At 39.4% G+C, this 14,612-nt stretch overlaps 1 protein-coding gene across 1 annotated transcript; it reads right to left on the bottom strand.

Annotated features, from left to right (window-relative positions):
- Positions 1 to 1,960: 1,960 nt before the first annotated feature.
- Positions 1,961 to 2,470, bottom strand: LOC138372145 (uncharacterized). The gene has a single exon (XM_069337457.1). It carries the CDS (start codon positions 2,468 to 2,470, stop codon positions 1,961 to 1,963), a length of 510 nt encoding a protein of 169 aa, XP_069193558.1.
- Positions 2,471 to 14,612: the final 12,142 nt, after the last annotated feature.

The following is a 14,612-nucleotide window of genomic DNA, read 5'->3' as shown; positions in this document are numbered from 1 at the left end:
CCCTGGTGACTCTCTATTACTCCCTTATCTATCCTTATCTCAACTATGGTATTTGTGCTTGGGGTTCTACTACCCAAAATCACTTACGTCCTCTAATTACCCAACACAAAGCCGCTATTAGAACAATATCCAACTCTGGCCCCAGACATCACTCGGTACCCCTACTCAAATCTCTTAATATGTTAGACATTAAGTCACTGCACATTCTCTCATGTGTATTATACATATATACAACGCTAAACTATAATGCCAATCCTGATCTTAAAAGCTTCATAGAAGGTTGTAACAGAACCCATGAGCACCACACCAGAAATAAATACAGTTTTGATATTCCTAGAGTACGTCTTAATCAAACTAGAAATGCTCTGCAAATCAAGGGGCCCAGAATGTGGAATGACCTTCCCAACCATGTTAAAGACTGTACCTCTCTCAACCAGTTTAAGATAAAAACTAAACACTACCTAATAAATTCCCTGTAATCTACCTCACTCCTCTATTGTCAACCCATGTCTGTTATTTTCTTTTCTTTTTTTTTAATCAACACTGTTTGTCAACCTATTGTATTTGTGCTGCTTTTTCAGTCATGTTCCCCCTTTTTTTTATCTTTATTTGTATTTGTTCTCAACATCTTTTATTCTTTATGCTCAATTAGTATTAAGTTCTAGATATTAATGTTTTCTTGCCCGAAACGCATTGCGTAATAGTGGCTTTAGGCATTGTATGTACTAGCTCTATCTATATATCAATCCATTAATGTAACATCACTTGTATGTATATACCTTACCTGAATAAACATCTGAATCTGAATCTGAATCTATATATATATATATATATATATATATATATATATATATATATATATATATATATATATATATATATATATATATATATATATATATATATGCAACAATGATCACAAAAACACTGATCCAAGTATGCAGAATAACCACATATGAAAAATAGAAAATGCTTAACGCGTTTTCGGCTAATTCGCCTTCATCAGAGCAAAGTAGAATGAGGATAAGATTGCTGATCAGACCTTTATATCCGCCTGGGCAGATCACCTGACCACCAATTTTCCTCCACTTATTTTTGGTGGTCAGGTGATCTGCCCAGGCGGATATAAAGGTCTGATCAGCAATCTTATCCTCATTCTACTTTGCTCTGATGAAGGCGAATTAGCCGAAAACGCGTTAAGCATTTTCTATTTTTCATATGTGGTTATTCTGCATATATATATATATATATATATATATATATATATATATATATATATATATATATATATATATATATATATATATATATATATATATATATATATATATATATATATATATATATATATAAGAAGGTACATTGGGGATTAACAGAGAACATAGAAATTGAGTTGATTTTACATTCTGATTCAGATTCAGATTCAGATGTTTATTCAGGTAAGGTACATACATACAAGTGATGTTACATTAATGGATTGATATATAGATAGAGCTAGTACATACAATGCCTAAAGCCACTATTACGCAATGCGTTTCGGGCAAGAATTCTTGTAAAGCCACTAGCACGCTTAGCGTCTCCTCCATAGAATAAGACATGGAAGGAGTGTGCATCATTGCATCACCACCATTCTTACTCTTAACACTTTTAACACTGCATTAGACTCATGTCAGGACCTAGGTTTAGTCATCTCAGCAGAGAAAACAAAGATACACAATCGGCGCCCACCCAGGCAGGGAGGAGCTACATGTTCGCAAGATGCAACTGTCTGATGGCTCCCAGCTTGACTATGTTAACAGGTTCAAATACCTTGGCCTTGAGGTGCCACTGTATGGTCCTGTTGTATTCAGACTCTGTCGTCAGTATAAAGAGAGGCTCCGAGCTCTCAAGGCTGTTGCAGGTTATCACTCAGGCTATGGTGCCAATGTCAGAATTGTCAAAATGATGTACCTTGCACACATCAGATCTTTAGTGGATTATGTTGCAACTCTGCTTGTCTGCTTGCTCTGGAGGACTTGGAGGCTTCGTGGGGCTGGAGACTTGGAGGCGTGGAGGTCTCGGAGGTCTCGGAGGGCTTGGAGAGGGTTGGAGGACTTGGAGGCTTCGTGGGGCTGGAGACTTGGAGGCTTCGTGGGGCTGGAGACTTGGAGGCGTGGAGGTCTCGGAGGTCTCGGAGGGCTTGGAGAGGGTTGGAGGGCTTGGAGGGCTTGGAGGGCTTGGAGAGGGTTGGAGGGCTTGGAGGGGGTTGGAGGCTTGGAGGGCTTGAGAAATTGTAGACGGAAGCCGTGTGAATTACCCTTGGGTGCCCTCGTGTCAAGCAGAGATTTAATATAAGAAAGGAACGTAATATTCGGAGCGTTATTGATCGTGTTACTGAAATTATGGCACAAGCCTCACTACAGGAATTTCCGGAGATTTCAGAACCGCTAGACCGAGTGGGGCTGATTTGATTGATCTCCATTGCAGCCATTCAGGCAATCGGTACGTGTTGGTATTAGTGGCCCATCTGTCCAGATACACCACCTTGATCGCCATCCCTCAAAAGGACTCTCATACTGTTGCCCGAGTATTTTTGAATAGGTTCGTAAATCGGACCGAGGTCAAGAATTTAATGGGGATATATTTAGAGAAGTTTGTAAGATATTGGAGACAACCTCAGCCTTTACAACAGCTTACCACCCTCAGGCAAACGGGATGACAGAACGTACCAACCGTTCAGTTAAGGATATGCTTGCAATCCTTGCTGAACGCGATGCAAACTCATGGGACGAACACCTACTCTATGTTCAGCTGGCTCTGAATACTGTTATCCACCAGTCTATTAATACCCAACCCCCTTCTTTTGTTCACTGGTCAATCATGCAATTTCCCATCAGGTCTGCTTAACAGACACAATGTTGCATATGGAGAGGATTATCCTTTAGAAGTTCTGAACAAAAAGAGGAATGCTTGGAGAGTTGCAGCTGAGGCTTCAAGAGAAGCACGGGGTAGATATGCTCACTATTATGACAGTAATGTACGACCTCTGAAACTGAAGGAGGGCAGCCTGGTCTTGAGAATCAATGAAGCTGCTCCCACCAATCACAGTAGGAAACTATCTCCTAGATCTCAGAATGTTCGGTAATACGTTTATTGCTTGTGGTGTGTGTCTATGTATGTATTAACACGATGTACTGAACGGGGTGAGAATAGCTTGAGCTACCTCATCCCTTTGTGTGTATTTTACCTCAATAAACTTATTTCAATTTCAATTTCACTAGCTCCTAGATGGCGGGGGCCGTACAGAGTGATCAAGAAAGCCGGCCCTGTCAATGTTGTCATAATGGGAGTATTTGAGGATCAGGTGGAAAGAACTGTCCACATTAATAAGTTGAAGATTTACCATGCTAGGGAGGAACTGGAATTGCCTTCAGCAAGTCTAATTCCTGACCCAGCAGAGCTGACTAATGACTCAAGTTACGAGTCAGATGGAGACAATGACCCTCTGTCATCTCTCGTCAGTAGTCAAGTGCACTCTCGTCACCCCATGGTAACAAGATCTCGCACTGTATAGTAAAGGTTAAAGTAACTCCCTTAGTTAGTATCATTTAGAATTCATTAGATTTTCCTGTAGAGGCAATAATGATGTGGATTTCTTAACTGTACTTAACTCAGATAGCAGACTTTACCTTGCTCTGGGGTTTCCAACTGCTAACAAACCCAGAGTTATATCCATACTTCCGCCATGTTCTTGTCTGTCTTTTCCCAGGTCTGATTTGTACACCTGCCCAGTTGTCTCAGCTACACGTGAACCCTATCTGAGAAGATCAAGGGGGAGACACGTTACACAAAGTCCTCCCCGACCAGACCCAGCAACTAATCACGTGGTTATTTAGGGTTAGTGACAATACACCAGTCACCCAGCCGACACCTCACGTCACTAACGAGGTTGTCTTGGCTCAGTATGCTGTCTACAAGGATGCAGTCACCAGATGTCAACGTTTTACACCATCGTGGGTGGTTGTCTCGACGTCCTCACCACCCACCAGCTGCGTCGTCAAGACTGCAAGCAGACCGGAAGTAATTGTGGAAAAATCGAAGAGGGAGCCAGCATGTAGCAGTACTTATTATTCTCGTCGTTGAATCCATGGTTACGTCGTCTATTGTAACGCAAGTGGAACGAGGCGGACACTAGATGAACGACACGGGCTCCCTACAGAGTACAGTCTACTCGCCATAGAAGCGGGCCACAGCCTCCCTCGGCCCGAGGTTAACTGTACAAGGGTATACACGCATGGTGTTTACGGTCTAGTAGTCTGGTGTCATCAAGACCCGCCTGAGATGAAGTGAACCATGGTGACTGAAGATTGGGAGCCACTTGTTCTGTCAACACGCCGCCCACCTCAACGCCTTTCTGCAACTACCTCCGTCACGAGACATCGTTGTGCGTCTAAGTCCTGCACTCCAGCGGTTCATCTACTGGTTCAGTCTCTTCTATCAAGACTGTTTTGTGGGCTACAAGATGAGTAATGAGTCGCGTCTCGTTAGCGAGGTTCACCCGACAAGTGGCAGCCAGTCACGGGCTGTCACTGGTCACTCAACACTCAGTTCTCGGACGACAGTCTATTGTCCTTCAGCGGTAACTGGTATGTAGTACAAGAGGATCAAGATTCTCTACAGTCAACAACTGATGGTCGTGGAACTACAATCAACTAATCGTCAGTCTTCTAACATCCATGTTTTTTGTTCATGAACAATTGTGAAACAGGAAAAGTAAATGTCACCTTTGCTCTATAATATTAACGTAATGCTTCTGAATACCTAGGAACATGAGTTTGGAATAATAGTGATTAAATGTTGAAACCAAGAAAATAAGTACTAGAATTCTGGAGGGAAATATGGAAATTTTGGTTAAATAACATTGTCTAATGAAAACCTATTGTACGGTATCTAGAACAACAGGTACTAGGAAAATTGTTGTCATGTCCTGTTCTGTGCTTTGAGAGCAAGAGGGGCGAACTAGAGAAACAATTAACACTTAAGTGATAGTGTGAACACCCTTATGGCTGTAATTTCAGCTAGAACTGTGATATTAGTAGTATTCATAAATAAATGATATATTGTGTTTGATTGTTTAATCTTAGGAAAGGTCATGTGGGCCTTAGATTTTTGAAGAAAAGGACGAGTGGAACACCTGGATGAACTTTGAGGAGTTCAGTGTTCCTCTCCTGAAAGACTGAGATTTCAATCTGTGTTTAAATTCGTGTTCTAGATGGAACACGTGTATGGCTAAGGAAGAGCCCATGATCTTTGCTAGCTTTGCTGAAGGATTAAGGATATTGTATTTAGTTATATCAGTTCAGGGATAGGATGTTTTTTTCTCAGATGTATTATGCTGTCAACAGCATAGTCCGGATTCATATTCCTGGATTTTTCATTTTTGTATTTATGATTATTACTAGACAACCTGCTGGTCGTCACTGGTAATTAGATAGAATAGTTTTTGTTATTTTTGGAGGCTCTGGTTCAGATTGTTGGTTATAGAGTAAGGAATTGTGATAAGAAACTGCGTGCTAAATATTTTAACACAAAAGTTTCTTAAATACTTGAGCGAGGGAGTTGTAACAGTAATACAAGAAAGTATCTTACTGAAGTCAAATGCTTCTTTAGTAACATACAAGACTTATTCTCTGTTCTCAAGATGTAACATTAAAAGTTGGTAGTGACCCGACTTGCTAGGGAAGGCCCCCCCCCCCCCCAAAGGGATGTGAACCCATAGTGTTAGAAACGGGGACGCCCCCCCCCCCGTGTCGGGTCGTCAAACTAGGAGAATTATGAAAGATATTACAGAATTAGGAGGAATTATCAATCATGGTTAAGCACTTATGTTAAAATTAACGTCAATTGAGAACAGAGAATAAGTCTTGTATGTTACCTAAGAAGTGAAAAAATCATCCCATTTTGTTGCAACTGTCGAGGCAGCCACAATGCTGGTTCCTCTCTATGCCCCATGAAGCCTCATCTGAAAGAGACTAGGACGGGTCCTACAAGCAGGATAGATGTATCCTCGCAGCAAGGAAAAATTGTGCAAGAGGAACATGGAGGAAACAGCTGGAAGCCAACGACAGCCCCTATGATCAATGTGTGGGAAAAAGGGACGGAGAAAGTAAAGGCGAGCTTAGGGAAAGTACATCATGCAGTGGAAAAACTGAAACCTTGTGACGACAAGGTTCAGGACAATATGGTCACCTCTGAGGTTGGTAATCAAATTTTAGAGTATCTAAAAAAACTAGATAAGAGGATTGAGGCATTGGAAAAATTGGCTATGGAAGGTAGACGGGGTGAAGATGGTGGTGAAACAGGACGTGTAATTGAAAGTAAAACGAGACGTGAAATGGAAAGTGAAACGTGCGTAGAAGAAAGTAATGATGTGCATGACGTAACGATGATAGAGGATAGTCAGGAGAATACACTTTCTAGTAGTGTTAGCAGTGTTCAACCTCCTGTTGTGACAAATGGTGAAAGAACGGTTAAAGTAAAACGGGTTACAGAAATAACAAAGAAAATAGATATGAAAAATATTACCTTCGATGTTAGTAGTAGTTGTGAAGGTGAGGAGAAAGAAAAAATGTTACGGTGTTGGAAGGAAGTTTCTAAGGTACTCTCGTATCTCATGGAATGTGACGGACAGGGCAAAGGTAGTTTTATTATTAATCATGGATGAAAGTAAATTGAGAATATTATCTTGGAACATTAATGGATTAAAAACTAGAGCGGTGGATGTACACTATTATACTCTTAGAGAGGATATTGACATAGTAGCACTCCAGGAAACTGGGGATAGGGATGGTAGCATTCTGAGGCTAAATGGCTATAGAGGCTTTCACTTATATGCTGATGGAGGAACTAGGGGGGTCTCATGTTATGTCAAAAGTACCATACCTGCCGAGATAACTGGAATCCCTCAGAGATATAGAGGTATTGAAAGTATTAGCTTGCGGATACAATTAAAGGACCGAGAGTTAAATTTCATTAATCTATACATCTCTGATAGCTCCCTTGATTTACGATACTTGTCAGATTCCTTCTTTTCTGAAGATACACTTGTGGTAGGGGATTTTAATGCCAGACATCCAGCTTTAGGATCAAGGGGTAAAGCAAATAGGAATGGTTGCAGATGGTACCAGTTTTTGCAGGAACATGAAGATGTTCAACTGCTGGGCGAGCCCTCTCCTACTCATTTGAGGGGAGGGAGATTAGATTATGCTTGTTTAATAAATGCTGAGGGCATAGAGGGGAATTGTCTTACTGTGGATGAAATGCTAAGTGATCATTTTGCATTACAAATACAGCTTAAACTAGATAAAAAGCATGCCTGCCTTCAGAGGAAAAGGTTAAAGTTTAATGAGGGAGAATTAAGGGGTCTTGTTGGCCATATTAAGTCTTGGTATGATACTTATAAGCCGGTTTCGGCAGAAGCATTTTATGAAGATTTAATTAAGGAGGTAGATGTATTTAATGCAACATTGAACCGGAAACCATCTAGTATAAAAAAGGCATCTCCCCAGAAAAGAAAATTATACACATGACAAGATGCTTAAGGGGTGGACATTAACAATGAGGAGAGCTCACAGGGATTGGAATAGGAATGGTAGGACTGAGGAAGGGAAGAATGCTTTACTGGCAGTTGCTAGGCTGTGTGGGGAGAAGAGAAAGGAAATTAGGGGCAAGTATTGGCAGGAATTTGCAGAGAAAGTTGGGAGTAACAGAAACTTGAAGGAAATCTGGCAAGACATAAATAAAATAAAGGGTAAAAAGCACAATTTTGTTGCACATCCAGACCCGCAAGGAATTGCAAATGGGCTCGTAAATAAATGGGCGGAAGCTGCCAAACTTAGTTCATTACCCGCTGTAACGAGAGAGTCATTAGATTCTTGGAAAGATCTAAGAAAGGATTTTATACTTATAGCAGGTAACAGTGGTGATGTCACTTGCACAGGTATTACCAGAGAAGAACTAATAACGGCGATTAAAGTTGGGAAATCTACCGCACCTGGGGAGGATGGAGTAACTTATGAAATATTTAATGAACTTGCCACTATGACGAAAAGCCCACTGTTAGACCTCTTTAATATTAGGTATAAAGAGGGCAGTATTCCCAGTAAATGGAAAAAAGCTATGATCATCCCTATCCCTAAAGCCAATGGAGAGTATAGACCTGTGTCTTTAACCTCGTGTTTTTGTAAAATGATGGAGAGGATCATTTTAAATAGACTTTTATATATAATAGGTGATCAGCTGTCTAGTAATTTGTTCGGGTTCCTCAAAGGAAAAAGTACCTCTGATTGTATTATTAAATGTCTAGCTAATGAAAATGATTATTATAGAATTTTCATTGATTTACAAGGAGCTTTTGATAAAGCCAACAAAGAGGTTATTTTATATGAATTAGCTAGTCTTGGTGTTAAAGGGAAATTATTGCGCTGGATAGGGGATAATCTTTACGAAAGGAAGGCTCAGGTGTGGTATCAAGGTTGTATGTCAGGTGTGAGGTCTTTTGAACTCGGCACACCTCAGGGAGGAGTGTTGAGTCCCACCTTGTTTAATGTACTAATGAATAAGATAGCATCTGAGAGATACTCAAATGGGGTAACTCCGATCATATATGCCGATGATATTTTGTTTCAGGGCAAAGATATTTCAAAGGTTCAAACAGTGTTGGACAATTTCGGAAACCTGTGTCACCATATGGGATTGGTGGTTAATGAAAACAAAACAAAGTTTGAATGTAGAAGTCGGAGCCCCATTGTTTTGAAAATAAACGATAAAAATATAGAGAGAGTTAATATATATAAATATTTAGGCATATATGTTGGATATACCCATGAGATTTTGGAAGCTGAGATGAACAGACTGTTGGGTCAATGTCGGAAGAGATTACAACCTCTGAAGGCTTTGGCATGCTGTGGAAAGGGAGTGGGAGTCCCTGTGCTACGAATGTTATACTTGAGTACTGTAAGATCTCTTATTGATTATGCTGCACCTGTCATTTCTTGTTTTGGTAAAGGTAGGATGGGCAAGTTGGAGAAGGTACAAAATGAAGCAATGAGAATTATCTTAGGATGCCCAAGAAATGCTATGATTGAGATAATGAGGATGGAGTTGAATCTGCAGAGTATTGGGGATAGAATTTCAGAGATAAATGTAGCCTCTGCCATTAGATTAACGAGAGGTGGGGGAGCTAATGAATTAATCCTCTCGGTTCAAAAGGTGGGAAGTAGTGAACAGTGTATGATGAAGAAGAGAGTATATAGAGTATTTAGATTCAGGTTTGAGTAGCAACATTTGCAAATTTGCCGATGATACGAAAATCGGTAGGGAAATTAATTCGGAGGAGGACTCACTATCACTTCAAGTTGATCTAGATAGGGTTTTGAAATGGTCAGAGGATTGGCAGATGCAGTTTAATGCTGATAAATGTAAAGTTCTGAGGTTAGGTAAGGATGATAGAGTTACAAGATACGAGCTAGATGGTGTTGTGATTGCGAAGTCGGATTGCGAAAGGGATCTGGGAGTTATGATTAGTAAGAATTTAAAACAAAAGGATCAATGCATAAATGTTCGTAATAAGGCAAATCCGACACTTGGATTTATTAATCGCAGCGTTAGTAACAAGACACCTGGTGTGGTTCTCAAGCTATATCTTGCTCTAGTTAGGCCCCATTTAGATTATGCAGTTCAGTTTTGGTCGCCATATTATAGAATGGATATAAATTCACTTGAACGTGTCCAGCGTAGGATGACTAAGTTAATTCCCCAAATTAGAAATCTTTCATATGAAGAAAGATTAACAAAGCTTAAGTTGCATTCACTGGAAAGGCGAAGAGTTAGGGGCGACATGATAGAGGTTTACAAGTGGATGAATGGACATAACAAGGGGGATATTAATAGGGTATTAAAAGTATCAACACAGGACAGAACACGAAACAATGGGTATAAATTGGATAAGTTTAGATTTAGGAAAGACTTGGGTAAATACTGGTTCAGTAACAGGGTTGTAGATTTGTGGAACCAATTGCCGCGTAACGTGGTGGAGGTGGGGTCCCTCGATTGTTTCAAGCGCGGGTTGGACAAGTATATGAGTGGGATTGGGTGGTTATAGAATAGGAGCTGCCTCGTATGGGCCAATAGGCCTTCTGCAGTTACAGATTCAGATTCAGATGTTTATTCAGGTAAGGTATATACATACAAGTGATGTTACATTAATGGATTGATATATAGATAGAGCTAGTACATACAATGCCTAAAGCCACTATTACGCAATGCGTTTCGGGCAAGAAAAACATTAATATCTAGAACTTAATACTAATTGAGCATAAAGAATAAAAAGTGTTGAGAACAAATACAAATAAAGATAAAAAAAAGGGGGAACATGACTGAAAAAGCAGCACAAATACAATAGGTTGACAAACAGTGTTGATTAAAAAAAAAGAAAATAACGGACATGGGTTGACAATAGAGGAGTGAGGTAGGTTACAGGGAATTTATTAGGTAGTGTTTAGTTTTTATCTTAAACTGGTTGAGAGAGGTACTGTCTTTAACATGGTTGGGAAGGTCATTCCACATTCTGGGCCCCTTGATTTGTAGAGCATTTCTGGTTTGATTAAGTCGTACTCTAGGAATATCAAAACTGTATTTATTTCTGGTGTGATGCTCATGGGTTCTGTTACAACCTTCTATGAAGCTTTTGAGATCAGGATTAGCATTACAATTTAGCGTTTTGTATATGTATAGTACACATGAGAGAATGTGCAGTGACTTAATGTCTAACATATTCAGGGATTTGAATAGGGGTACCGAGTGATGTCTGGGGCCAGAATTGGATATTGTCCTAATAGCAGCTTTGTGTTGAGTAATTAGAGGACGTAAATGATTTTGGGTAGTAGAGCCCCAAGCACAAATACCATAGTTGAGATATGGATAGATAAGGGAGTAATAGAGAGTCACCAGGGCAGGGCGTGGTACATAATATCTGATCTTAGAAAGAATGCCCACAGTTTTTGAAACTTTTTTAGATATGTTTAGAATGTGTCCCTGGAAATTCAGCTTGTGGTCAATGAGAATGCCAAGGAATTTGCCATCTAATTTGTTACAAATTTGGGTATTGTTTATTTTGAGATTTATTTGATTAGAGGATTTATTGCCAAACAGAATATAGAAAGTTTTGTCAATGTTAAGGGTGAGTTTGTTGGCAGTTAGCCACAGATGGACTTTATTTAGCTCAGTATTTACTGTGGCATTTAGAGCAAGGGGATCAGGACTGGAGTAAATGAAGGTTGTGTCGTCAGCAAATAAGATTGGTTTGAGGTGTTGGGAGGCATTTGGAAGGTCATTAATGTAGATGAGAAAGAGGAGAGGGCCAAGTATGCTGCCCTGGGGAACACCAATGTTGATGGGTAGGGTGGGAGAAATTGTATTATTCACAGAAACACATTGGAGCCTGTCAGTAAGGTAGGATTTGAGGTATTGTAGGGAGTGTCCTCTGACACCATAATGATGTAATTTAAGAAGAAGGTTTTGGTGGTTGACAGTATCGAAAGCTTTACGCAGGTCCACAAATAACCCAACAGGGAACTCATTTTTATCAAGAGCTGTATGAATCGAGTTAAGCATACTAATAAGTGCATCGTTAGTGCTTTTTTTGGGCCTGAAGCCATATTGGCAAGGGCTAAGTATATTGAGTTTGGCTAGATATGAGTAAAGCTGCTTATAGATTAGTTTTTCAAAAATTTTTGACAAGTTTGGCAGGATTGATATAGGTCTGTAGTTGTTAACATCTGTGAGATCACCACATTTGTGGACAGGCGTTACTCTCGCTTTTTTTAGAATATCTGGAAAGGTTTGGAGTTCAAGTGACTTGTTGAAGAGCAAAGCAATAGCAGGGGCTAAAGATCTGGAGGCTTTTTTGTAGATTAAAGTTGGTATCTCCTCAAGGGCACCAGACTTGGTTTTAAGGGAAAGGATTATCTCATTGACGTCAATGGAATTAATAGGCTTTAGGTACAGAGACTGGGGATAGTTCCCTGTCAGATAGTCCTTAATGTCAGTACTGGAAGATGGAATATCATTAGCAAGGGATGAACCAATGGAAGAGAAGAACCTATTGAACTCAATAGCAGAATCAGAGGCTGAAAGCTGACCATCGTTATTAGACAGGAGAGTCGGTTTGTTATTTAAAGACTTTGATCCCAATATTTGTGAAATTGTTCTCCATGTTTGTTTAATGTTGCTCTTTATTTGGGTAAATTTATCTTCGTAGTACTTAGATTTGGCTCGTCTAATTATCTTAGATAGCAATAATGAGTAATTCTTTGAGAATTCTTTGGAGACAATCCCTAACCTATACTTTTTCTCAAGGTCATGTTTTTTATTAATAGATTTAAGTATTCCCTTTGTAAGCCAGGGATTGTTAAGCCTTTTGGTTGTGACTTGTTTTGTAAGCATAGGACAGTGGGTATTATAAAGGCTAAGAGTTGTTAGTAGAAAAGATTGCACTGCTTGGTTGATGTCCCCTATGTTACCTAACTCGGACTCCCAGTTGACATTATCAGCAGCAGTTATAAAATTGTTTATAGCAGTTATAAAATTGTTTATAGCTTGTTTTTGTTTTGTTTTAAAATTGTTTACCTTTGTTCTTATGTTCTTATGTTCTTATATGAATAAATTATGTTATAATGTTATAAAGTATGATGTTATTACAGAGTATTGCTGTGCCCAAGAGAAAATTTACACCACCATGGGAGGATTGTAATGTAGATGTAGTAATTACTCCCTTGCATAAGAAAAAAATTATGTATGAAATAGGAGAGCTGAGGGCAACATATGATTGTATAATTAGAAAACTGCCTACGGAAAACACTCTACATGTATATTGTGATGGGTCAGTAGCTAGGGATGGGAAGGCAGGATGTGGAGTCTTGATCAGGGAGTACACTGACATCGGCACTATAGATACTGTTATTGGACGCCGCTTAACTGACAATGTCTCTTCAACGCAGGCTGAACTCCAAGGAGTATTAGCAGGATTACAGGAAGTAGTCAAATGTGGTAAAAATGCTTGCTTCTTTATTGACAGCAGAGGAGCGTTAGAGTCTTTAAATAGCAGACGCCCAGTATATCAGAATATTGTGATAGAGTGTAGAGAGAATGTTAAGAGACTAGAAAAAACTGGGTATAAAGTAAGATTCATGTGGATCCCTTCACATGTGGGAATACTGTTGAATGAGGTAGTTGATGACATAGCGAAGAGAGCCACTGAAAAAACTCTTGTTGATGTTGTATGTCAGTTAACCTTGAAACAAATAAAAACAAGACTCAAGGTGATTCAGGAGGGTGAAGAAATGATAAAGAGAATGGCAATGGTGGACAGTAGTAACACACTTAAGAATTATTCAATAATAAATACAAATTCGTCCTTCACTTATGGTAAAGGAAAGTCTACTTGGAAGGATTCAATTTACATGAGATTACGATTAGGATATAAATATATCTGGCAATACGGTGTTGATGTCAGTGAAAAAGATAAGGAGTGTAAATTATGTAGTATGCCGTACGCCCACACCTTAGAACATTATGTATTAGAGTGTCACCTTATTGAAAAATATAGAAATAAGGAAATAAATAGTGTACCACATCAAATTGTTTGGATGTGTGATAATGGTATAATAGACAGTATACTTAGGAGCTACAAGAATTTTGCCCCAAGAATGTAACAATTATATGCTGTACTTGCTGTATGCAATGTTAAATGGGATTCTTGTACTGTTATATGTCTATTTGTACTCACTGAATTTGTGCGCCCCTTGAGGGACTTGAAGTAGAGGGGGGGTAGAAATAGCCTAAGCTACTCTATCCCTTTGAGATGTATTTATTGCTTATCTCAATAAACATACTTGAACTTGAATTATGAAAGATATTACAGAATTAGGAGGAATTATCAATCATGGTTAAGCACTTATGTTAAAATTAACGTCAATTGAGAACAGAGAATAAGTCTTGTATGTTACCTAAGAAGCATTTGACTTCAGTAAGATTTGTATATATGAAAAAGTATTTCGTCATTGGAAAATAATTAAGTACCCAGTCTAGTTTCCTAAATCATGTAATTAGTGAAATACAAGTGCTACTGAATATTGTAATTAATCTGGCTCTTGTATCTAGATAAATCCCAATTGTTTTGGAATAATAAAGTCAACTTCAGTGACAAATACTGGATTTTAGTTAATAATCATTTTCAAAGATTAATCTGGCAACGAGCCTGGGTCAGCCTGTGAGAGGTCAGTGTGGAGAGGCTAGTTAGTGTGTGTTGGAGGCTTCCTGGGGGTCAACATCTCTCAGAGAGTAAGGCTGAACAACTAGCCTGGGTCAGCCTGTGAGAGGTCAGTGTGGAGAGGCTAGTTAGTGTGTGTTGGAGGCTTCCTGGGGGTCAACATCTCTCAGAGAGTAAGGCTGAACAACTAGCCTGGGTCAGCCTGTGAGAGGTCAGTGTGGAGAGGTTAGTTAGTGTGTGTTGGAGGCTTCCTGGAGGTCAACATCTCTCAGAGAGTAAGGCTGAACAACTGCAATGGCCTGTC

Source organism: Procambarus clarkii, chromosome 38, assembly GCF_040958095.1.
Source record: "Procambarus clarkii isolate CNS0578487 chromosome 38, FALCON_Pclarkii_2.0, whole genome shotgun sequence".
Classification (NCBI taxonomy): domain Eukaryota; kingdom Metazoa; phylum Arthropoda; class Malacostraca; order Decapoda; family Cambaridae; genus Procambarus; species Procambarus clarkii.
This window is presented reverse-complemented; position numbering and strand designations above follow the sequence as displayed.

Coding starts and splice junctions, on each gene's coding strand:
- LOC138372145 (XM_069337457.1), bottom strand. CDS start 2,470: ATGGCTGCAATGGAGATCAATCAAATCAGCCCCACTCGGTCTAGCGGT.